The 26194-nt window shown below is 39.2% G+C and overlaps 1 protein-coding gene across 5 annotated transcripts; it reads left to right on the top strand.

Moving 5' to 3' along the window:
- Positions 1-92: 92 nt before the first annotated feature.
- On the top strand, positions 93-25455 carry LOC136423582 (ATP-binding cassette sub-family C member 4-like). Of its 5 annotated transcripts, none has more exons than XM_066411808.1 (30): positions 93-281; positions 4814-4924; positions 5978-6095; positions 6563-6641; positions 7982-8118; positions 8532-8621; positions 9717-9883; positions 10474-10599; positions 11498-11747; positions 11990-12109; positions 12535-12624; positions 12804-12995; positions 13786-13880; positions 14236-14322; positions 14773-14869; positions 15656-15865; positions 16520-16698; positions 17084-17184; positions 17525-17707; positions 18076-18155; positions 18533-18683; positions 19161-19391; positions 19886-19986; positions 20381-20572; positions 20975-21130; positions 21572-21661; positions 22034-22206; positions 22760-22865; positions 23404-23588; positions 24769-24880. In XM_066411808.1, exons 1-29 carry the CDS (start codon positions 208-210, stop codon positions 23584-23586), a joined length of 3969 nt encoding a protein of 1322 aa, XP_066267905.1. In that variant the 5' UTR covers positions 93-207; the 3' UTR covers positions 23587-23588; positions 24769-24880. The 5 variants fall into 5 exon arrangements, with proteins under 5 accessions (XP_066267905.1, XP_066267902.1, XP_066267904.1 ...); XM_066411809.1 differs by lacking the exon at positions 9717-9883 and adding an exon at positions 9092-9255 and having other exon boundaries at positions 98-281; XM_066411805.1 differs by lacking the exon at positions 23404-23588 and having other exon boundaries at positions 24769-25455.
- Positions 25456-26194: the final 739 nt, after the last annotated feature.

Genomic DNA, 26194 nt, shown 5'->3' with positions numbered 1-26194 from the left:
ACTTCGCTCCCAAGGTTTCGCCAAAAAATCCTTTATATTATAAAATCTACACCCCTGTTCTTCAATGGTATCGCCTGTTGACCTTCCAGTCACGCTCCAGTGATTATGCAATTATCCAAGATGGCGGTGCGTTTGTTTTCTAGTCCGGTACTTTTAAATCCGTAAAACAGAGTTGTCTCACCACGGACTCCAAAAACAGACGACAACATGGACAACAGCGTCAAAATCGTCAAGCCAAACCCCATCGAGAAGGCAAACGTCTTTTCCAAACTGTTTTTCTGGTGAGTTTTGCTCGGTTTCGTAACTACACGCTGTGTTGGGAAATTTATTTATGGCTTTAGCTGGCGTTAGCGTGGGTCGAAAGTAGGTCAACGTTTACTGGTGTCCGCTTTAGAACAAAAGCTGTTGATGTCTATCATTTATATGGCTGTTTTTTGTTGCATACATCTACAGGTATCAGTAACGTTGTGTGTTTGATTTGCTCAAGTGCATACAGTGAACCAAAAGTTATGTTGAACCCTTGGTCAAACATGTAGACACATAGGCGACCGGGTCTAGATGACCACCTGGCCAAATATAGTATGGGACTTTTTGGTGGTCCCTTTTCCCATCGATTTGCCACAAGTATTATGAATCCTGTCTATCGTGACCACCTGACTTAATAGACCAGATTTTATCGGTTCACTGGGTGGTCATCTTGGGCATATGGCGAACAAAATCTAGTTGTCATTCTGACCCAAATTGTTCAGCACATTTGTACAGTCTCATTCTAGTGTACGCATGGTAGCTTGGTGTTTTAAACTCAGAGGATTTGATCCGTTGCAGACCAAAAAATCATGAACTTTCACTTGCTGTAACGTTATGTATTTTATTTTAAGTCATTTGTCTTTATTATAACGTTACCTTGAGTGGCATACTGTGAGTGAGGCTTCTGTTTAATGTCATGAGTGACATTTAAGGGTCAAAAGGTGATCTAGAGATATCATCATTTTTCTGTAAACAACATTATTCATTGGTAGAAGTTACATGTACATCCTTTCTTAAAAGAATGCGGGTGGGGGTTGAAAACATATTAGTAGAAATCAACCTTGAAGTTGAATACTATGCATGATAAGTTGGCGGAGTAATATTATATGATTCTAACTTAGAGGCTATCAATGGTCCAATTGTTGTAAGCCAGCAGTAATGCACTCCAGGAAATAATTCACCCATTGTGGACTATTTCCTCTTCATTGCGAAGACTGAAAAGTACATATGTGTACAATGTCATGTACATGATGAATGTATGTAACATTGTTACATGATGTTGAGTTAGAAGAAAATATTATTTATTATATCGATTATCATATGCCGTTATGGCAGGGACATAAACCTTTGTACAGGATGTTTAGTCGTTTCCAAGAGAATTCTCGTAACTCTTTAACCTGTCAAGTCATTGTACGTGTACATGCACACGTAGTGAGTTCTAGGTTAAATAGGTAACCTATTAACTACATTTTGTATAGTAGCAAAGCCACATGCACTGCAGTACACACATGATATGCACCCAGGTACTTATGTTTCTGCCCAGATTCCACTGGAATAACTTGCTTTGCTCAGAATGATACAGATAATTTTACAAACATATGATTATGGATCTATTTGTTCCAGACAGTAGATGATAAAATTATTAGTTATAACGCAGTCCACGGCATTGAACTAGAGCAACTGGCCATATATGGTCATAGATACCAAGCACTTGGTGTTGTTAGGCGGGTTTGACTGTACACAGTACACCTTCTACTAGTAGGTACCTATATACACAGTAGCCTTATGATATAAATGTAGTATTGGTCGATGATGCCTTTTGACACAGAGTTTGAGGCATAATTTTTCCCCAGGTAGACGAGAGATGTTTCTTCTGTCTTTCACATTTCTTCTGGCTTCTTCAAAATCAAATCTTTACCCATCATGCTCCCTTTCTTCTCCCCATTATTCTAGTGCCTTTACTTACAAATTGTGTAATATCAAACAATACAACAATGATTGACATTAAATTCCTTTTGTGCATGCATGTAAACTTTTCAACTGTATGAAAAGGTGGCCCTAAGGTCATTCCACCTGGGTAAGCTTATTACGACTTGAAACAGAGCCAAGACAAAAACAACACACTGTACTTTGTGGCCTGTGAATAATATGGTTTTCTTGGCTCCCACGGTAATTTGACTGCATCGCATTGCAGTGGTAATAGTGTAAAGGCACTACGCTAAGTTTCTATTACAGTAATTATGGAGTAAGGTGTCACAATAAGAACATGCATTGTTGAACACAGAAAGTGCAGCTTTAAATACAGGTGTGTACATGTAGTTACATTCTGTACATGCATCAGAGAGCATATAAGTAAACAATGTGGATGACATTTTAACCTTGACTTGCTAGATACAAGAAGTAAGGATCTTGCTAGCCTTTAGCGTATACTTGTAATTACTAAAATTATAATGGATGTGAACTATTATTTAGTATGACTGTAAGAGGTTAAGTAGCGCATGAGTTAGCCTTTATCATTTTTTGACACATTTAAAGTACTTAAGACAAGTATGTAACGTTACATGTATTATGCACAAGTGGATCCAAGAAATAAGCTGAAATTTTCACTTCCATCTTGCCAACTTTTTTGTAAGATGACTTTACATGTATGTTTAAACTGGCACTGGTAGTTAGAAAATACAAGCAATGGTATATATGAAAACTGAAAGATTCTTGAAGTTGAAAGTTTCATTCTCATGTACATTTTGGACTGGACAGCATCGTTTGCATTACAACTCACACAGACATTCCACAATTCTTAAAAAAGTTTTCAAACACCGCGATCATGATGTAATATAATTTTTTAACGTGCAAAAGTGAATTTTGTACCATCAACCCAGCATGCATGCACAATCCACAAATTGAATCTAAAACTTGATAAGCACATTTTTTTAAAGAATAAACAAATTTTATATGCACCATAATGCTAGGCCTTAGGCCTATGTAAAGAAACTTGATCCATACTGCATGTAAACGCAATGCCATGTGACCTTGCCCCTACAAGTTGATACAGTTACAAGATTCATCCCCTTTTCACTTACTAAATCAATTCATACAGTTGTTTAATAAGAAAATAGAAATCAAATCACCACATGAGCCCGGTACTGCGTCTAGCCTTACTTGATTAGTGAGTGGAAAACAATAGCATTTATATTCCGTGGCAGACCCCGAGTGTTTACACAGCTCTCACTACTCAGGTGTAACCAGGGTTCATGTTTGTGGCACGTCGTGTGTTTGCCTGTTGTGACGGTTAAACCGCTACGAGCGAGGGCCCGGCGCTGAGAGCTCCCCGTAACAAAAGGGAAATCCGGTTCCACCCCAGCTACTCTTAATCCCACTTTGCATATAGTTTTAAAAGTCGTCGCGGTAGATTGTGTAGTTAGGACACAGAGAGGCATGGAGGAGTTGAGCTGTAGCCCTGCTACAGAGAGCAGGGAACACTTGGAACCACAAGAACGACCCAAGAAAAGGTTTGAGTACAGTGTACTGTGTAGTAACGTTAAATGTTGTTTGATCATCCATGTTCTTGAGCCTAGAGTGTTAACAGACCAAACGTCATGTTGTTAAGAGAGTAAATTTGAAGATTCACTGATTTTCAATCTTCTAAAGCAAGAGAGCAATGCAGTGTGTAAATGTTTTTGTAACAAGGCTCTGCACACATGTACAATTTGTTGTAGGTAAAGTTGATTTACATGTTGTAAGTACCTCGCTGCACTGGAATTTGATGCTTTAAGAGCCTAAACAACATTTTAGCAGTAAGGGTGCCAGCGCTTTTCAAGTGTATATTTATGAGGAGAATTTTTCTTTTCTTAGTTTAGTCTATTTGAGTAAGTTTGTAGCTATGGTTGTGAAAGCACAAGGAACCTTTCAGTTAAGATTTTGGTTGAAGTCAGGTTTATCAATCTTATGAAGTGTTACCGACTAGACCTAACTACATAAACATGTTGATGATCTAACTTAGTGAACTTTGCTCCATACAAATATTATCCACAAAGACTTTACAGTGTACAGTCTAGTTAACTAGGTCTAGGTTCAACAGTGCAGAGCTCTCACTTCAAAGCTTTTGTCTGGCCTTTTTTAACCTTTACAGTGCAGGGATTTCTGATCGCTAACAACTGGCGGGGTAACACGAACTACACTGTTTAGAATGTCAATAATACTCGTGAAAAGAGTCCGAGTGTTGGTGTTGTTCATAATGGCAGTCTGCCTTTGTGTGCTTGTTTTGAATGAAGCTCATGCTTAAATGTGTTCGTTGAGTAATGTGTCAATGAGTCAATAAACTTGAGACAGATTTTGGTACAGCTGTTAAGTAACATTAGGGTTTGAAATTCAGGGTGCATAATTAATATTTTTTTTAACTTTTGTACACCCAAAATTTAAGCAGTACACCTAATTTTTGATTGTGGGTGCACTGGTACCCCAAGCTATAGATATTTATGGTGGGGTATGAATTGAAGGTAAAGATACTATCATACACTAGTATATGATAAATAGTAGGTATTAGTACAATCATATATAGTATTAGTAGTATGTGTGTATTCTTGTCATTCAAGTATCAGAACAAATTTTTTGTTCTTGTTTGAAAGTTTCAAGTTAGAGACTGGAATTTCAGATTCAAGCTCTCAAGGGAGGCAGTACGGCTTGTAAATAGAGTGAATGTAAATTGTGCATTGTACCTGTTTTATGTTAATTTACAGTACTGTTGTTAGTGTTCTTTTGCCTGAACATTCTGTACTTGTGTTAACAGGTGGTTGAATCCGTTGTTCTACACGGGGTACAAGAGGCGGTTAGATGAGAGGGACATGTACAATGTCCAGTACGAGGACTCCTCACAGAAGCAGTCTGATGACCTAGAAAGGTGATGACACATTTTTTTGTAACTGTACAAAATATGATTTTACATGTACATGAACAATGTATACGTACATTGAGAAATTCTACATGTACAATTGGGAAAAGTCAGTACTGCAGGGAAAGAACTTAAAAAAAGAGAGTACATTCAACAACCCTCACTCAGGAAAGTGTTCTACAGAAGATGTAAAAATGAACTCCTTCCCTTTTGATGCCCACTTTTATACAATATGACTCTAAGCAGTAGGGGTGGATACCGGTTCGCTGGACCTGATTCGGACCTTTATAACATCCAAGAACCGAGTCCAAAAAACCTGAAAGCCAAAAACCTGAGTCAAAAAAAACCTGAACAAAGTACAACAGTTACTATATTTTTCTATTTTGTTTGATAAAAAGTGTTTTGAGTCTCCCCTCTGACAAAAAAGGCATTTAAGATAAGTGCAACATTCAAATGGAATGCGAAATAATTCAAATATCAATCACAGGTTTATCTTGGAAGTCTTCTAATACCAAGGAACTTTTATAGTCGTGTGTGTCAGTATCAATTCTCTATGCTTAATATTGGTCTAATGAAACAAAACATCAACTGGACAGGATCAGGTCCAGGATTAGGTCCGGACCTGAACCTAAATCTTTGGACCTAAACTTGGACTTGGACCTTATTAAGCCAAACCGGTATCCACCCCTACTAAGCAGTGGTCATTTAAAATCCAGCCAATGAACAGTAGTAGACAGTATTCAGGTGCAAATGAATGCTGACCAAACAAAGATCGTAATCCAACTCATACAATCTCAAAATTAACATCATTCCTCTACCATTCATCACAGTATCCATGTGCATCAGGTCCTCAATATCGTGCATGGAAGCTTCTACATGTAAATATCCACAGCTCTTTTCATATACACTGTGCTACTGAACTACTATTGTGTTTACTATGAGGGTCACAGATAAATACTGTGTTCTGCCACCTTAAATCCAGGATACAAGTAAAGATGTGTACATTAAACTTTCCACATGTTTCTTTTAATCTTTGATATGATTTTCTTAATATCCTTGCAGAGAATGGAACAAAGAGCTACAGAAGAGGGAAAAGAATCAGAGACCCAGTCTGTTGCGGGCAGTACTAAGATGTTATGCTCCTGGTTGGAGCTTATTAGGAATTATAGCTTTTATAGAGGTAAGAAATCTTTTCACTTGTAATTTAAATTACTTTAACATTGATATGAATTGATATCTGACCTTTTGTGCTGAACATGCTATGTTTTTTTATTTTTGTTTGGCAGCTGATAGTTTTGATGTCAGCAAAAAGTTGAATAGGTTTAAATTTGTGCCCCCTGGCAGCTTGCTCAGGAACTGTTGAGGCATTTTGTCGATGTTGGGCCTGCAAGTGCATGTACATGTAGCTTAGGCATTGCACACTGGCCATTGTGTTTGTTTTCATTTACAGTATGAATATACTTCTCAAACAAAAAACATTCAATGATTTGTATTGACTAATTCTTTGAGCATATTCAGAAAGATGTATGTTTATCAGTGCTTCTGCATTTTGCATGTTTTTTCAGTTCCTCATTTATTTGTCAAACATTGTATGGTATTTGTACCTGTTATATTCAACACAGCAAATTTCTATCTTGGTTTACGCAGGAAGCCATCAAAGTTGTCAGTCCAGTGTTGCTGGGAAAGTTGGTGGAGTACTTTAGCCCAGACACAAACATGTCCCTTGGTAAGTACACTACATACACGCACAGATAGAGCCTGTAAGCCAGAAGGGATTATGACTAAGGTACATTGGGCAATGACACGTGAAGCCTGCAATTTTGTGGCATCATACTGCACAATGTATTACAAAACATCTTCTGTTGTAAGCTTAGCACAAGTTGTTACAACTTGCAACAACTGTGACAACAATGGACTATGTTGCAATGAATTGCTTGCTTTTCACTTTCATTAGCATTTCTAGTTTTAGTTCATTTTTGGTGTTTGTGCCTTAGATCATAGGCAATGTGGCCCTCTTGTTAGGGCTGTTGACTTACTTTTCTGTTACCGTAAAATTCCTATTTACGTACGCTCCCCTCCTAACGTACGCACCCCCGATTTGGGGACGATTGCGGGCCTGACTCAGTGAGTTGAAGCATTCAGGGGAAAAACCCTCCTAACGTACGCACCCCCTCTCCAGCATTTCGGTGGATAGTTAGAAGTTGACATGGTCATCCTTCCGATGATGTTTACCAACTGAAAGGGTTACTGAGAAAATGTTTCTGGGTAGAAAATGTCAAACAATTTAAACATTATGTATTATTTAATTTTTATCACTGATTGATTGTGTGGTAGCATTCCACACTTTGTTTGCATGAAGATGTACCCTACTCTCATGCTGATATGCAATTTTTCCGAGGAAGAACCCCTCCTAACGTACGCACCCCGACTTTGGTGTCGGCCTAGAGCACCTGCTTGCGACTTGAAAAGTTTAAAAAGTGCGTACGTTAATAGGGATTTTACGGTAGTTAGAATCTAAAGGTAGACTGTGTGTGAATCCCTAGCAGGACCCAATGTTGTGTCCATGGCAAAAGCACTTTACACCTACTGTATTTCCTTTATCTCCAAGCAGATCCACACGGGGTGCCGAAAATCATATATGCTAACCAGAGAAGCTCCAGTCAGCCAGATAAGCTCCAGTCAGCCAGATGCTTCTCTGACTAGCATATACGATTTTCAGCGCCCCGTGTAGATCTGCTTGGAGATTACTATTGCCTCACTCAACTTCGGCTGGGGCGTCCTGTCAAATGGGATGTAAAGCTGGAGGTTCTGTGTTTGAGGAGAGCCACACTTTAAAATCCCCCCCTCACCCACACACACATATCAAAAAGAGTAGGGGTCCTCCCTGTGTGAGTGGATTAAACCTTACAGTTTGGTCTTACCCAGCTTGTAATTACTGTACAAAACTAGGACAAAGACACAAACAAATATTCAACAGTCATTTTAGGCATTCAGCATTCTCTGTATATTGACAGCAAAATGTAATAAAATTTTGGATAACCTCTGACCTGTCTATTTTTTTGACAGGGGAGGCGTACGGCTATGCTGCTGGGTTGAGTGCTTGTGCAATGGCATTAGCTGTAATACACCATCCGTACTTCTACGGCGTCTCAGTCTACGGATGGAGACTACGTGTCGCATGCTGCTCACTTATACATAAAAAGGTTGTCTTCCTTTGCCAATGTTTATACTAGCCCGTTACTGTTTAGTAATATACATGTAGTGGTTTTATTTTCACAGTGCATACATAAATATATATTACTACAGTAACTGTACTCGAATCGAAGGACTACCAAGGGAGAACTGTACTACAGAATGGTTTCAAGTACATGCGTAAACTTCAATCACTGCAAAATATATACATCCTTCTCCTATTACGGCAAAATAAAATCCCCACAAAAATAAGTAACGTTACAGAATGCTGAGGACCGGTATTTGCATAGAAAGACAATGTGTGCGCTGTGCAACATTGAACAGGAAAATTATACCCTGTTTTTGTAATAGAGTTTGAATCGTTTCCTATAAAAATGACTGAACAGGATGCTCATTTTTTACAAGTTTGTTTTTCATGTTTCAGTCCTTAAAGCTGAGTAACAAGGCCATGACACAGACAACAACTGGCCAGATAGTCAACCTGCTCTCAAACGATGTCAACAGGTTTGACCAGGTAATGTTTTAGAGTAATGTTGTAAAGTCTGGTATGAGCTTTATAGTTTAAATACTATAGACAGTATGAAATGATGTGCTATAATAATGTTCCATTATCTATCTATGAATTACATTGTACTTTGATTTACAGAATGTAACTTTGGTAGATTAAGTGTCCTTGTTTTTCTTTTCCATATTTTGTTTGTATTTACTGATATTATGTGTCATTGCAACAATTAGAAAAAAAATTTTATTCTTTTTAAAAACAGTTTTCTCCACAATTCCATTGACATTTTTACCACCATAATTTCAATATCTTTGTTCTAGGAAGACTAACATTTTCTATGTTAGCAGTATGTTGTAAAGATTCTTGATTACCACAACACAGCCAATATTATTAATTATTTTTTCTCGATTTTTGCCATTTCATTCACCACATTTCCAGGATTAGGAGAACTCACTTGCAATTGTGACCACTTTCCCTTCCAGGCTATCCTTTTCTTACATTACTTATGGATTGGGCCGCTACAGTGTATAGCGGTTGTGGTACTGTTGTGGGAAGATTTAGGTGTGGCCGGTCTCATTGGATCAGCTGTACTTCTGATATCGTTACCCATACAGAGCATCCTCGGGAAAACATTTGCTAAGATCAGGTGATGTACACTTTTGTGCAGGAACCAAGATGAGAAAGTGTCATAGCTACTGTGTAAAAGCAACCTCAAATGTGGTCATTTTCTGTTTTTGACATTCAATGCTTTGGACTTCAGAATTTTTACTTGAAAGAAATAAGTTTCCCAACAGCCAATCAAAAAGGAAACTTCAACAAACGTGTAAATTTATTCCTTAAAATTTCCTTTCTCTAGATAGTTGGTTTGTATTTCCATGTTTCAAAAGAGGTAGATTGGGCTGTCCGATCTGTCCAGAATACATTGTATGAAATGTACTTTACACGACTTTAAGTTAACTTCAATCACAATTCTATATCTGTACAGTAAGTCTTGAGACATGCAAAAAAATCAGGAAATGACCACTATTTGAAGTCACTTAAAGTTCTGAATAACACTCACTTTCATTGTTTTAACAATTTCCGCACCCTTTTTCTCCACTTTCGCAGATGCCTATGTTCCTCCACTACATCTGGATAGCACCTATCCAGTTGGCTGCTATTGTGTCCTTACTCTGGTTAGATCTGGGTGTTTCTGCCTTAGTTGGTGTTGGGTTTCTCCTTATTACAGTCCTCCCTATGCAGACCATATTAGGGAGAATCTTTTCTAAACTCAGGTAAAACTTACTTCAACCTTTCTCTAGAGCTTTTTTTAAATTCTTGCTTTTAAGTACTTGATTATAATCGACTAAGAAATTTTACAGTTGAACTGATTGCTTGCTGCTTGACTAATGGGTTGATTGATTGATTGATTGATTGACTTCATATCTGCATGTAAATGATAAAAGATGGTGACAGTTTTGAGATGAGTCCTACTGAATGCATATTGATACAACTTCTAGTTGCTGATTCTTACAACTTGCAGTGGTAATGATTTGCTTCATACAATTAAATTTCAATCCGCCTTTGACATTCTTCAATGAAAGTATTTTCAACTAGCATTTTTGACTGTTGAAATGTAGCAGTTACAAAAAAAATTGAGTTGAAGAGCTGAACCTCTGTTTACCCTTGAAGTTTGAGTGAATTTATAATTCTGGGAGATGTGTATCAAATGAAAGAGGTTCTTCTCAAATATATTTAGATTCTTCTTCAGTTCGATCACCTATAACAAGCTTGTTGAATGAATATGTGCATCAGAATACATGTAACTAAGTCTTTATAGACCATCTCTTGCATTTTGTTCACTCTTGCTTTCCTCTCCCAACAGAGCGGAAACAGCAAAGCGGACTGACAACCGCGTACGAACAATGAACGAGATCATTTCCGCCATCAGAGTCATCAAAATGTACACATGGGAGAAACCATTCAGCAAACTCATAGCCCAGTATAGAAAGTATGTCTTCTACTTTTTTTTCTTATTCTGTAAATCTTGAAACTTTTGTAATGGTTTTATTTTGCGCCATTGTCTCCCTTGTATGACTACTGTACTGTAGAATTGTTTCAACAGCTGAATTTAAAACACAGTAAAATTAAAATATAAATCCTCATTTTCCCCCTACTGCAAAATAAGACCATGGCAAAAGCAAATTGAGGTGGCAGAACACAGTATTTCGCCTATGGGGATTTCTATAGTTAAGGACCACAAACTGACTGAGGTCGACGCCGAAAAAAATATAGTACGGTGCATTTCTGAAGCACGACAAACGGATATGTTTAAATTGAGGGTACATTCTACAATATAACTGAAAACAAAAAAAAGTTGTGTTTTTTTTACGTTCTGGCGCCCCCTTTTGAATGGGGTCATGCGAGGTCATACGAACTGCAGCCGACTCACCCAAGCTGGCTGCTGCAAAGGTCACGCGCATGTATACACAGAATCGGCAAGCTTCACAATCTTACTCATACGATCGAAATGCCGACTTATTATGCTATCATTCAGTAAAGTTTATGCCTCGCTGGCTTTCACGTTCAAGTGTATACATGCGGTCCACGATTTAGTGCGCACTATTTTCTTACCCCGCGTCATAGACCCCGGGGGTCGCGGACAAATACTGTGTACTGCCACCTTGATTACAGTAGATTTATTTGAGTCACCCACGACTAACTTCAGGTTAGAGTTCACTGAAAACATTGCAAATTCATTTCACCATATATTTTTATGCATTTCAATTGTATAATAGCATTGTTTCAACTGAGAACTTTAACTGAAAGGTCTCCTCCCTACTGCAAAATTTAATCCCCATGAAAACAAATTAGGTAACAGTAATGTTTTTTGTTTGATTTTGTTCCAGATTGGAGGTGGACAAAGTGTTGCAGTCCTCCTACTGCCAATCCTTCAACTCCGGTTTCTTCTTCTGTGCCAGTAAAGTCATCCTGTTCTTCACCTTCCTGTCCTACGTCCTCCTGGGGAACACCATCGTTGCATCCAAGGTGTTCGTGGCCATCACGCTCTTCAACGCCATCCGCCTCACAATTTCGCTCTTCATCCCGTTCGCTGTGCAGAAGGGGTCGGAAGGGCACATATCCATCAAGAGAATACAAGTGAGCTAGCCTTGTGTGAAATAAATAAAAGTAGTTTGTAGTCCAGTGGTTAGCGACCTTGCCTCTGGACCAAGAGGCTTGGAGTTGGAAGCCTGGCTGTTGTCGCTCACCCGACATGCACACTACTAGAAAGCTGTTAGGGTCCTTAGGACAGGGCGTTAAGCTGTTGTTCACTGTTCATTGTTACCATGTCTAGTTTGAGCTATGCACATTCCTTAAAGTGTTTTTTTTTTCTTTTGAAGACTTTTCTACTGTTAGATGAAGTAGAAACAGCACAGCCAACAGCCCCTGACCCCGCAGTCCAGCCCAGACCAGAGGACTGCCAGGTCACTGTAGCAGGAGTCACCGCTTCATGGGATGAGGTAAGTTTGGAGATATTACATGTAGGTGATAAAGTATTTTTAGGGCTTATGTGTGTGTGTGTGTGTGTGTGTGCGAGTCTGTGTGTGTGCAAGTCTGCGTGTGTACGTGCGTGAATGTGTGTCTGTTTGCAGTGTGTCTGTGTGTGCTTTTGTGGTTCCCAATACTCAAAATGTAGCATAAATATGCCAACAACATCCTCAGTGCTGCTCTTTTTGCCTGAGGCTGTGGGACCAGAAGGGTATGTTGCAAAGCAACATGGGTAAGGGTTGAAGTCTGCCATTTCTGATTGCCTTTTTACATCATATTACGTGTATTTGATGGTTAGCCACTGGATGACAACAGTTTATATCAGATTCCTGTTACAGAGCAATTTTTGTCTTAGAAATGCCATTCATAGTCACATTTTTTTCAATTTTGGTTTCAGAGCTTAGAGCCCCCCACCCTTAGGAACATCAACTTCGAGGTGAAGCCTGGAGAGCTGGTGGCAGTCATCGGTCCTGTGGGGGCTGGGAAGGTAACATCAAATCTTTCTTTAGCTAGTATCTTGAATCTTAGTCAGACCTTATAAATATCATGACTGACTATTATTGTTATTGAATGTTGATTGAAATCATCTTTTAGATTATTTTGTTTTTTTCTATTAGTTGATTGAAAGTATGTTAATAGATATGTGATTTGTTGTCTTTCCCTCAGTCTTCAATTCTGAGTACAATTCTCCGGGAGCTACCCGTGACCTCTGGAGAGATCAAAGTTCAAGGTCGGCTAGCATATGCCAGTCAGGTTCCGTGGATTTTCTCGGGCTCCGTCCAACAGAACGTCTTGTTTGGGAAGGAGATGGAACGTGAAAAATACCAGAAGGTCATCAAGGCCTGTGCCTTACAAAAGGTACTGCTTGATATAGTGTCAGTGTGAATGTCATTCAGCAATAAGGACAGCAGTGTCAGTGTTGATTTCAATAAACACCAGAGACAGCAGTGACAGTGTAAATTACATTCAGCACCAGGGACAGCAGTGGTAGTGTGAATGTCATTCAGCACCAGGGACAGCAGTGTTAGTGTGAATGTCATTCAGCACCAAGGACAGCAGTGTTAGTGTGAATGTCATTCAGCACCAGGGACAGCAGTGCTAGCCTGAATGTCATCCAGGGCCAGGGACAGCAGTGATAGTGTGAATGTCATTCAGCACCAAGGACAGCAGTGTTAGTGTGAATGTCATTCAGCACCAGGAACAGCAGTGTTAGCCTGAATGTCATTCAGGGCCAGGGACAGCAGTGTTAGTGTGAATGTCATTCAGCACCAAGGACAGCAGTGATAGTGTGAATGTCATTCAGCACCAAGGACAGCAGTGTTAGTGTGAATGTCATTCAGCACCAGGAACAGTAGTGTTAGCCTGAATGTTATTCAGGGCCAGGTACAGCGGTATTAGTGTGAATGTCAGTCAGTTCCAGGGACAGAAGTGTTATGACAGCAGTGCCAATGTAAATGTCATTCAGCACCAAGGACAGTAGTATTATTGTGTGCTTATGCCTTCATACATGCGTGTCCATGTGTGTTTGTGTATTCTATCACATGTGTGTGAGCATGCAGTGCATTTTGCAACTCATCAGGTTGATTCTCAATGCCATTTTGTACAACATTCAACTTGATAATAGTTTTTTCCAAAATAATTTTTCCAGGATCTGACTCTTCTTCCACATGGAGACCAAACTCTGGTGGGAGACAGAGGCATCATGCTCAGTGGTGGGCAGAAAGCAAGAATCAACTTAGCAAGGTGAGAGAGCTTTTACATTGTGGTCACTTAGAATTTAAAACAATATAGCCAAATACATGTATTTTTCAACTACAGGTGTTGTGACAGAACTCATGGTCTTATCACATACAATTGTAGCAATAAACAACTGAACAGATTAGGCTCTTATAATCCATGTCTGTTAAATGTGACTCAACTACACTCAACACAAATAGTTCGGAAACATAGTTTTAATCAATTATATTTCTATATTGATATAGTATTTATGGAGCTATGCTTGACCCAACTCATGTTTCCGCACTTTTTGTGTTGATTTTATAATTTATATTGCCGTGCTTATAGAGACATTTTTTAAACTAAGCTGTGTATTTTCCAGAGCGGTGTACCATGATGCTGATATCTACCTGCTAGACGACCCTCTCAGTGCTGTAGATGCAGAAGTAGGGAAGCATCTTTTTGACAGGTAAAACTTTCATTTTGTTACTCACAATTATCTTTAGATGATTGAGTAAGAAAAGAAAGCCAGGTATATGAAGTGTAATTGAGTATAGATTACATAGTACATACAAAATAAAAGACTGACTGTTGATATTTGCCAGCAAGGAAAAACAAAGCCAATGTTGTACAAAGCTGAACCAAATGTAAAATGTACATTGTATGTACCAACATCTTCTGTATCTATATAGCCGGTATAACCGCCCTTCGGGATAACACACCAGCTTTGCAGGCATGCGGCGTGGCAGCAGCTGGTTACATTATACCGAACGACCTGTACATAATTTAAATCAGATGTATATCTTACATACATTTTTGTTCTGTGGGTCGCGCTACATTACATGTCGTACATGTACCAGTCCTAACAATGTATTGTGTACAGCAAACAGCAACTAATGCTTCTGTGTGGCCTATTCAGATGTATCCAAGGCACTTTGAAGGACAAACCAAGAATTCTGGTCACCCATCAGCTACAGTACTTACAATCAGCAAACAAGATCCTCATTTTGAAGGAGGTACGAACATATAGCTAATTTTTATTTCTAAGCCCTTCTCCCCATGGTGTGTCAGTGTTAGACAGTGTTGTTTTCCTTTCTTGTAACAGCATGAATTTCCAAGCACCTTTTACTTTAGCTCTATACCTATGCTCTGCAGCTTCATGTGCTTCTGTTGTTATAACTGATTGCTAACCCTTTCCCCACTACATGTGTACATGTACACTCAACACAAAGTGTTAGGAACCTTGAACTCAATCAATCAGATTCATATTTCCGACAGTGTCTGACATTTACAGGAATTTTAGCCCCCCCACTCGCAAAGTCAGTCGTGGTGCTCTTTGCTCAAAGGCATGATCATAAAAAATGAGATACCATTTTAAAGAAAATATGCAATCATTATGATATAACACATAAACTACTTTCACACACATAAAGCTGAAATCATTAAAAAAAACAATGAACAAATGATCACCTTTTTTCACAACCTACTTTCATTAGTAGTCCTGGTGCTCAAGCCATGAATAATTACTCATCATTGTCATCATTGTCATCATTGTCATTGTCATCACTTTTAATGATATCAATAGCAATTGGGTAACATTGTAAAGGACAATACATGATATTTCCATTGATATATGATACAACCCAATTGATAAGGTGATAAAGGAGATATGATTGTCCAAATTTCTGAACTTTTTATGTTGAGTATAGTTCAGTGAGTACAATCATTGTGTTTGTTACACAATTAGGCAGGAAGAAAGTGTAGTTGATAACACATAACCACCCAACTCTGAATGTCCATAGGGTGAACAGTTAACTTTGGGTACGTACCAAGAACTGATGCAGTCAGGAGTCGACTTCGCCGAACTTCTCCAGTCCAACGAGGAGGAGGAACCAGGGGAGGAGCATGGAATTCTGGGAATAGACGGCGGCCTACGACGTCGTACGCGCACCATATCTAGCTGTTCCAAGGACGGCAAGGCTCTCTCCGCTGTATCTCTGGACAAGATAAAGGTAAGTCCCAGGAAAATTAAAGTTGTGTTTCCTATCACAGTCCTGGAAAAATTAGCATTGGTAGGTAGGGATTCTCTCTCTTTTTCTTTTTCTCAGATCTCAGCGAAAGTGATCCAACAAATGTAGTTTAACAATGTAAAACTAAAATGTGTCAGCCACATTTCAACATCGTATTTTCATTTCACTGATAGAAATTGAACAGGCACAGTTTTCTATTGCAACAGAAGTGAGGAGAACATGGTGAAAAACAATTCTACGATGTTTTCATCACTCTGGTGTCGGATCAAAATTTCTTGCCAGTGAATGACAACACAGGTTTTTGCTAGGGTTGGTCAGGTAACAGGTATCACAGCATTTTTTTCCCAGGCTTAAATTCTTAATCTTTCCCTCCAACCCTGTAAGGATGAACTTGTAAAATTGTTGAGCTGCATTTCTTAAATCTTCTTCTGGTAGAATATGTCTCACTATCACTGGATCAAAAGTTCTTATGCCCGAGGCAGTGGGTCATTCTACTAGAAGAAGGTTTTAAGATCCATCCATAGCTTTTCGAGTTATGCTATCCACAAACACACACACACTAACAAACACACAACCAAATGTTACACAAAAATTAACGTTCTTGGAGAAGGTAACAATGTCTTGAAATCCTTGCAGCTTGATGAGAAGGCCCCACAGCTGGAAGATGAAGACAGGAGAGAGGGTGTGGTGGGCTGGTCTGTGTACAAGGACTACTCTACCGCAGGGACAGGCATCGGGGGGATCGTACTGGCAGTGTTCCTCAACATCGCTGCACAGGCATTATTTATAGGTACTGACTGGTGGATGGCATACTGGTAAGTACATTACGTGTATACAATGTATGTTGCGGTCTAAATTGCACAGATTCTGCCAATAGAGATCCCAACTGGAGTCTGTATATTTTAACCTTTAACACACTGAAGTAGCTGTTTGGTGCCTCATTTTCTTTTGGTTACAGAGTTAGGCAGAAGGTTAGGATATCCCCTTGGAAGACAGAAATTTTCACCTTCTGATCATTGCACTACTTAGCTAACGGAAAAGTGTCATGCTACAAAATGTGCGTCCTCAGTCTGAGATTGCCTGCTTGACCTGACCTATTTCAACGTATTGGTGGTGTATTACGCCGAATGGCGGTTATATCGGCTATATAGATACAGATACATATATTGTATATTGAGTATATTGTATTTCATTCTGCAGGGCCCAAGAGGAAGAAGACTATTACAGAGCAACACATCGTGCAACTACATTACCTACCAATGGGGTCAACACTACATTACCATACAACATGACTATACCAAGTAGGTTATGTACTACATGTATACATTTTTGTGCTGGTACAGTGTAAGCAAAAAAAAGTGTAGTTGTCACTCTGTAACTAACAAATGCTGACTCTCCTTAAAAATCAGCATGTCAAGTTTTTGTATGTCTATCAGGACCTGTCTCTCTGTCTCTGGACGGAAATTTGCTTTTTGGGACCAATAAAAATTTTACTCCGTTGAAACACAGAATGATGTAAAACACTGCCAAAACCTCCTTTACTGCAAAATTAGGTCCCTGAAAGAGTAAATGAATTTTACTGTAACAGTATTTCCTTGAGTTTGTTACTGATATCATGTCTTCCGTCCCGTGGACACGAAGGAGTTGACGTCAACCGTAACATCTACGTTCTGGCGGGAACAACGGGAGCGCTGGTTCTGTTCAGCATCTTCCGCAGCGCATGGATGTTCATCCTGTGCATCAAGTCCAGCCAGGTGCTTCACGACAGGATGTTCAACTCAGTCGTCAGGGCACCCATCCTGTTCTTTGACTCAAATCCTGTCGGTGAGTACTGCTAGAAACATTACATTTTTACTCTGTGTCTGATAAATAGTTTCATCCGGCTGGTACATCAATTATATGAAGAAGTAGCCGTCAGGTTGATGAATAGTCGGCAGTCGATCATGTGACCTTGCGGACACATGACATTAGCAATTGGTTAAGGTTTATACCCTCCTCCGTCTTTGTTGAGTGATGGTTAGCGTGCCCTTTTATAGATAGCTCTGTACAGTGCCCAGCACTTTGACGTTGTACAAAGAAACAGTATAGCTTTGTGATGTAATCTTAATGTGTTGTGAGGCTTCCAATGACAGTGACCGTAGGCGCCTGTGTTCCAGAAAACTTAATAAGGTTTTTTTATTCTTTTCTTCCAGGGCGAATCCTCAACAGGTTCTCCAAAGACTTGGGGCATCTGGATGATCTTCTTCCGGCCACCATTCTGGATGTTGTTGTGGTGAGTAGACAGTTAACAACTGCTGAATTTGAAATAATAATTTCAAGTTTCTTGTTTGTGTAACTCTTCATGTTAGACGAAAATATAGCCTCTAATTTTTTTCTTTGTAAGTTTTATTACATTTTCATTACACACATTGTACAAAAAAAGATACAAATTACTTTATGACAGACACAGTGACAAAAATTGTCTTTTAGACTAATTTTGATTTTCCTTTTTTTTCTTTACTTGCATTTTCATATACATTCATTTGGCAACATTAACAGAAAACAAAATGATATGCTTGAAAAAGCAAAACTGTACACTACAAACCCAAGTGATGCCATAAGACAAGAAACTGAATACATCCATTTGTTTGTTTCCTTTTCACATTCCAGATCATGATGCAGGTTTTAGGAGGGGTGATTCTAGCTGGTGTCATCAACCCCTGGGTGTTCATACCGGTGGTGCCTGTGGTGCTCCTCCTAGTGGTCATTAGGAGGTACTACATGCGAACCTCCAGGGACATCAAGAGACTGGAGGCCACAAGTAAGTCAAAGGAAACATGACTTCAGGTGTAGAATTTTGCTATCCATCAGAACTTCTTCTGTTTTCATTCCATGTTCCACTACATGTATGTCTTCAGTAACTGTGTCTGCGGTAGAGGCTTCAAACATGGATTTTCTTACTTTTTAAAGGAGTGTTCTGTTGTTGGTTTTGCTCCATTATTATAGTGATTTGCACATTCAAATACTCCTAAAAGGTACTGGACTGCTTCATGTAGTTCAATGTATAAGCCTGCCTACCAAAGCTGAGAAATTGTCATAGATTGAACCCTGCAGTACCATCCTTTTTTGCCAGGGGCACTGTTATCCCACATCAATAGACTGTGCTTATCCTTTCCTAAAGCCAGTAGCCCAGCCACATCTACATGTATCAGACACCTTACAAGGCCTGTGTACCATGTACATGTAGTACCATCCTTCTTTGCCAGGGGGCACTAATATCCCATGCTTTTCCCCCCAGCCCGTAGCCCGGTGTTCTCCCACCTATCTGCCACCCTACAAGGCCTGTGGACCATCCGAGCCTTCGGTGCCCAGGAGAGTTTCCAGCAGGAGTTCCATGCACACCAGGACCTGCACTCTGAGGCCTGGTTCCTGTTCCTGTCTGCCAGCCGGTGGTTTGGGATCCGGATGGACTGGCTGGCAGCCATCTTCATGACTGCAGTGGCCTTCTGTTGTGTACTGGCTGCTCAGAGTACGTCACTTTGATATTTCAGAACATTATTGAACTGTTTAAAACATCAAACTTCAAGTACAGACAATATCTCATATCATGCAGGTACAAGTGTGCATGAGGATTTGAGATGAGTGCTGTGTACCTAATAGTAATACCTGCACCTGTACTCATACCTGTAAAATTGTGAACCTGTACCTGAAAAAAACTATAGCATAGGTGGACACCAATTTAGACTAAATATGGGTAAATCCCACCTGAAAGATGACAATTTTGATAGTCTTGCACTTGAAAATTGAGAGAACTTGCAAATAGACTACTTTTGAGATTCAAATGATATGTACATTAATTCACATGCAAAGATGACAGTTCATCATTAAAAAATTATAATCGGCTACATGTATAACTTACAGATAATTGGCCATACGTGCACAGGTCCAGCTCTGTACTATACCTTTGTCAGAGGTACATGTACACAGTCATATTTGATATTGTTGTTTCAATGTTTGCTGCAGGTCTGGACAGTGGTCTGGTGGGGTTGTCCCTGTCCTATGCCCTGATCCTGATGGGAGGGTTCCAGTGGGGCGTGAGACAGAGCGCTGAGTGTGAAACCTTGGTAAGTAAGGACTGAGATAAAGTCTTGTTCTACACAGAAAGTATTCTGAAGATGGCAACGTATGACATGCTAAGTGCAGTGTGGTGGCATACAAATGAGCTACATGTATCTATTATTGACCAGTATTACATTACAAAATGGTTTGAAGTTGTAGATTGTTAGAATACAAGATGTCTTTTAGTTGCCAAATTGAAAAATATTGTGGACTGTTTTGTGAAATCATGTCCTACCTTTCTAACAAGCAAAGGAGCTTAGTAACACTTTTCTTTTGTTTTTCTGAGAACTAGCTCAACCAACTAGTTGGCATAATTTCTTCCTAACTAGCATGCATACCAATCCATTCTTACATATACATTTCATACATTACCTCACCGTACCATCCCCCCCCCCCCAGATGACCTCAGCAGAGAGAATAATAGAGTACTCCAAGCTTGACCTGGAACCCCCCCTGGAGAATGACTACAACCTCCCCCCCAACTGGCCCGTCCACGGCATCATCACATTTGAGGGGGTCAGTTTCACCTACTCCCCGGACAGTCCAAAAGTTCTCAAAAACCTCTATGGCTGCATCCGTGCTAAAGAAAAGGTAGGTATACAGTCTGTCATGTTAGTCATTATGCTATGGATTTCTTGTTGTTTTTAACCTTCTCCCTGCTGAAGTAGCCATTTGGCACAAAATTTGTATAGGCCATGGAATTAGGCAGCAGGGAGAAACTACTAGGTGATAAACATTAGTTTAGCAATAGTCGACAGTTTGTCTATCTTTTAGTTTGTCAATGTTAGAATGTAGCAGCTTATCAATTCATGTTTTGCATTAGGCTTCTTATAGACCACCTGTACATTTAGCCCAGTGGGCAGGAATATGCAATAGAGACTATTATTATTATGTTAAATGTGGGTATTGGAATTAATGATGAAAGTTTGAGCTCCATGGTTTGAAAAATGCATCGTCTTATTTTTTTTTTCAAATTCATTTTGTCGTGGACAGGTTGGAATTGTGGGTAGAACGGGCGCGGGGAAGAGCTCACTGATGCAGATGCTGTTCCGAATGGCAGAGCCGCGGGGACTGCTCATGATCGACGGGATCGACATCACCAAACTCGGAGTTCACGACCTCAGACGGAGGATATCAGTCATCCCTCAGGTCAGTACTTTTAGTTGGCTTCCTTGAGTAAATTTATCCCAAAACTGTTAAAGTCTGCAGGATGCTGCTTTGTCACAAAGTGGCAAGGAGATTCTAGAAGTCTGAGGTAGTTAGAGAATGCATCCTTGTTGGGATGATTACGTCAAAATAGGACAAGTTTACTTTGAACTGATGAAGACAACACAACATTAGGTTGTCAAAACATCCGTACAGAAGAAAATATGGTTGAGTGCGTTAAGAAAACTAAGTTGAATTTTTGCAAGACTGTTTGACTGTATATTTTGTACTAAGGAATGCAGAAGGTTGACTAACAAGAATTCTAACCAATTTTGATTGTCAACCATTTTGGTAGAAAATAGATTTGATGATGATGCCTCTGAAAATGGATACAGTATATTGTGGGCAAAAGCAATGCACTAACTTTTTGTTCATACTTTGCAGGATCCAGTGCTGTTTTCTGGATCTTTGAGAAACAATCTTGATCCATTCAGAGAGTTCACAGACAACCAGCTATGGGGAGCATTGGAAGAGGTACTGCACACTCTTCTTGTCACCTCCATGTACATGTACATGTATGGAGGTATTATTTTTGGTGTGTCTGTTTGTCCATGTTTCTACAGTATTTCCATACATTATATAGAGGCATGTCTCACCACAGAGTGACTGCAGGAAGTGAAGAGCAAAAGGTCGGAGTTGAAAGAGTGACAGGAAGTGGAGTTCATAGTTGGTAGAATAAGTCATTTATCAACCTTACTTGACATCTGATATCTTGACATCGAGACTGCATGAGCTACAAGAAGCTTAAAGGGTTATGGCTACATTGTTTGCTAGTAAGTCATGTAAGCTTTATCATAAATGTCAAGGCACAAAATCATGTTTCTTTTTACATTTCACCCTTGCCAGGTCCAACTGAAACAAGTGGTTGAAGAGTTGCCAGGGAAGCTCGAATCAGAGTTGGCGGAATCCGGGACTAACTTCAGTGTGGGCCAGAGGCAGCTGGTCTGTCTAGCCAGAGCCCTCCTCAGGAAAAACAGGATTCTCATCATCGATGAAGCAACTGCAAATGTAGACCCAAGGTAAACAAAGGTCACTTAGGAAGACATTCACACAAAGAAACAAATATGAAATATCTTCATCTTCATGCATTGTCAAATTACAAAAAAGCTTTTAACCATTTCCATACACTGACTTTTTTCCTTGAAGTATCAGTAATGCAGACTTTCTTGAGTACAAGGCAACTTTGAATAGAGCTTTATGTATAATCTTGGACAGTTGTGAATGTACAATGTGATACAAGAGAGTGGTGGAAAGATTTTGACCTCTATACAAAGGAGTGCTCAACTTTGGAATGGTACATAATGATAACAAGTTATTGCATATATCTGTATTTTACAAAATAGTAGATCTCAATGATAACAAGTTATTGCATATATCTGTATTTTACAAAATAGTAGATCTCAATGATAACAAGTTATTGCATATATCTGTATTTTACAAAATAGTAGATCTCAATGATAACAAGTTATTGCATATATCTGTATTTTACAACATAGTAGATCTCAGTGGAATGTAGACTCAAAAAGGTAGAATATTCTTAGCTAACAATCATGGTTGTTTTTGTGCCTGTAGGACTGACCAGCTGATCCAACAGACCATCAGACACAAGTTCAGACACTGCACAGTGCTCACCATCGCCCATAGACTCAACACTATCATAGACATGGACAGGATCATGGTAGGGTTTCACTTTTTCTTTACTTTGAGGTATGCTGACTGAAACGGAAGTACATTGTGTGTTCATGTATGACTTGTTTCATGTTCTGTTTTTATTTTTTTTATTGTTGTTTGCACCCAGAGCACTGTAAAAGCTGCAAAACCCACATCACAACCAATTGGTTAAGGCTTAATTCATGACAAAACTCAAGTAAATCATAATATTATACATGTTTGTGTTATTATTAATGGTTTGTTAATGTTTACATTTTGCATGTTCCCAGCAGCAGAATTTGTGTTGGTACACAGATAATTTAAACGAACACATGAGGACTGTAAAACCTACACACAGAAAAAAGTAAATTTAAGAAAAACGAACATCACAAACAATTTGTTACGGCTTAATTCATGAAAAAATTCAGGTTAATTATGATATTATAACCATTGATTCATTGTTAATGTTTACGTTTTGCATGTTCCTAGCAACAGACATTGTGTTGGCACACAGTTTTTTTCAAACAAACAACTGAAGACGGTAAAAGCTGCAAACCTGTTTGTAGGTCATAGATGGAGGACACATCAAGGAGTTTGACGAGCCCTTCTGGCTGTTGGAGGTGAAGCGACACGGCTGGTTTAGCCGCATGGTTGATGCGGAAGGGCCGGAAAAGGCCGCCGCTTTGCGGGCAGCGGCAGAGCAGATCTATCGTGAACGCAACCCAAACGTTCAAATGACCTGGCTCTAAAGGCAGTCGTCAGTTTTGTTTTTGCGTAACGTTTGCCATGCAATAGTATAATGGCCTGGAATCCATCTTATTCTAGCTTTGGTTCACTCCAACAATAGCTTCAATGTAGAATAGTCTGACTTCTGTCCCCATAGAAACGTTTGAGTCCTTACTTCCTTAATCATTTCAGGAATTGAATATTTTTTTGGAAATAGTGGAAGTGGGATCGAGCCTCGGAATGCTACATGTACATGCAGTTCAAACTATGTTACAAGTACTATGTGACTGGGCCAATCAGAAGCCTTGCCTCTGTTTTAGGCAAATATTGAAATGCCATTAACAGATGCCACACTATTCTACTTCAAGTTGGTAGATGTTGTTGGAGAAAACTTGAGGTATAATAAGGATAGATTCCAGCCAGGGCAGCAGGAGTATGGAGTGGTGTGCACTGCACATTTGCATTGGTGGGAAGCACTTTTTTTTGGTGCATCATAGTTTTTCTCTCTCCCATAACACACACACACAAATTAAACAAAACGCTTGTGCTGCTGAAGCCTGAAGGTGTTTTGAAGAGGAAAGAAGCATAACATTTCCTATTAACAGTAACTCTTGGTGGCTGCTTTTTTTGATAGCTTCAGCAAGACCATGCACGTGTACCCTATGCTATGTAATCTGTCTTACATTGTGTCACACTTTTGTAGCAGGTGCAGTATTATATACATTAACTCTAACAGAGATTTTCTATCTTTCAGTCGGTTTGGTCTCTTCATTCAGAAATGCATATTTTAATCATTAAATGATTTCCGTCTTTCTTCCCTTGTGTTTGGCAGGTCTACATGACATACTTCTTGTGCTCGTCCTAAAAATGCAAGCCTTAGGGTGATACCTTCTCACTCAACTTTCTGGTGGCCTTGTATTGACATTGCTGATCATTAAAAACATCATTCTGATATATTAAGGGCTGCATATTTATTTTTTCCACATGGTTGTTTGCAAGCATATGTGTTAATGAATGCAGGTATGGTGCCTTTTTATCCAAGTGTAAGGTGACTTCATATTGACAGAGCTTTATGTAACCGTATTTAAGATTGCTGATTATTAAAAACATATAATGAATTTTCAACAGCTACAGCTATTTTTGAAACACATGTAAATAGATGTCAATGCTTGAATACTGTTACTAAAAAGGTCTCCTTCTTATAGGTGATAGATGAGGGGAGAATACGGGAGTTCGACGAAGCTCACGACCTACTGCAACGGGAGGGCGGGCTCTTCGCCAAAATGTTGGACCAGGTCGGCGGGAGGGCCGCGGCCGAACTTCGCGAGAAGGCGGAGAACCTGTACAAGCTGCGGCACAAGAACGATGAGATCTGGGATCAGATAAAGGACAGTCAGAGGATACATCTCGCTAACTACCTCCCATCCTCCGGTTACACACACATCCAGATAGAGACAAATGTATGACAGGAGCATAAAGAGAAATTCAAAGTTTCAAAGAAAAGAAATACTGTCAAAGCAAATATTGTGATATCTTGCAATTACATGTAATCGTGAAAATTAAGCACTGTCTGCTTCTCAAAAGTGTTGTTTTTTGTGAACTGGTGAGCAAGTTTCCAAACTCATTACTACATTCACTCTGACATCAGTTACAGGCAGTTTACTCATAATTTGATTACCTTCTGAGAAGAATGGGTTTTTGGTGGTGTAATGTTCAATAATTAAGATATGGATGTTGATTTTAGACAATGTCATGTAGATGAAAATGATCTGACCTTTTTTGTTATTTTCAGTGTTTTCCAAAGTGCTAGAGGCAGTTAGTGTGAAGGTTATTCTCAGTTCCATGACAGTTTGAAAGGTTGCAGAAATGGTACCTTCTTTATCTCCTTTTTGGACGCAGATTGATGGGTATACACATATGTGTACTTGAGGTGAGGTTGACTGTAGGAAAATGCTGCTATAATGTTACATAATCGTGTTGGAAACTACTAACAGTAGTTTGGACCTTACACACCAATGGCTGACATTCATGTACATGTCATGTAATAGCAGTACTTATAGATTCCATGCTATTCATTTTGTACATTTTGTTAAATCAAAATTGATACTCTATGCAATACATTTGAGTCATGTATGTATTATGAAAAGTAGCAATATTTCTGTACATGTCATTTCTGTATCTGATCTGTGTGGTAAAAATTTACAAATCGCAAAAAAAGGTAATTCTATAGACAAGTGCTCTATTTTTCATGTGCAACTACTATTTTCTAAACGTTGTATTTTGTGTATATTACTTTGAGCACTGTATAGAGTGAGTATGAAATTTTGAAAGATATGAATCCTCTTCTACTGTTATTCCTCAAAGTCAGAGTCTACTTAAGATATTGTCAAGGTTTGTTGCCTTAGACCTAGGAAAAAATGTAGTGTTTCTGTGTTACCGAACTGATACTACAGCTAGCGAAAACCTGCCGACCCTAGCCACATGAAAAAAGCAAGAATCCAAACCTATTTTTTCATGATCGGACTTGGAAACACAACATTAATTTTCCTAGGCCTTAAAAAGATGTGCAACCGTCCAGTAAAGCATGACGTGGTCTTTGGTGACAAAACCAAACAAATACTGCCTTCTCAA

Source organism: Branchiostoma lanceolatum, chromosome 17 (assembly GCF_035083965.1).
Source record: "Branchiostoma lanceolatum isolate klBraLanc5 chromosome 17, klBraLanc5.hap2, whole genome shotgun sequence".
NCBI lineage: Eukaryota > Metazoa > Chordata > Leptocardii > Amphioxiformes > Branchiostomatidae > Branchiostoma > Branchiostoma lanceolatum.
The sequence above is the reverse complement of the archived record's forward strand: the minus strand, read 5'-3'. Positions and strand labels throughout refer to the sequence as shown.

Excerpts from the sequence above, each read along its gene's own strand:
- LOC136423582 (XM_066411805.1), top strand. The coding sequence starts at position 208 with ATGGACAACAGCGTCAAAATCGTCAAGCCAAACCCCATCGAGAAGGCA. Across the intron at positions 282-4,813 it reads TTTTCCAAACTGTTTTTCTG|GTGGTTGAATCCGTTGTTCT; the intron begins GTGAGTTTTGCT and ends TTGTGTTAACAG. Across the intron at positions 14,870-15,655 it reads AGATCCTCATTTTGAAGGAG|GGTGAACAGTTAACTTTGGG; the intron begins GTACGAACATAT and ends GAATGTCCATAG.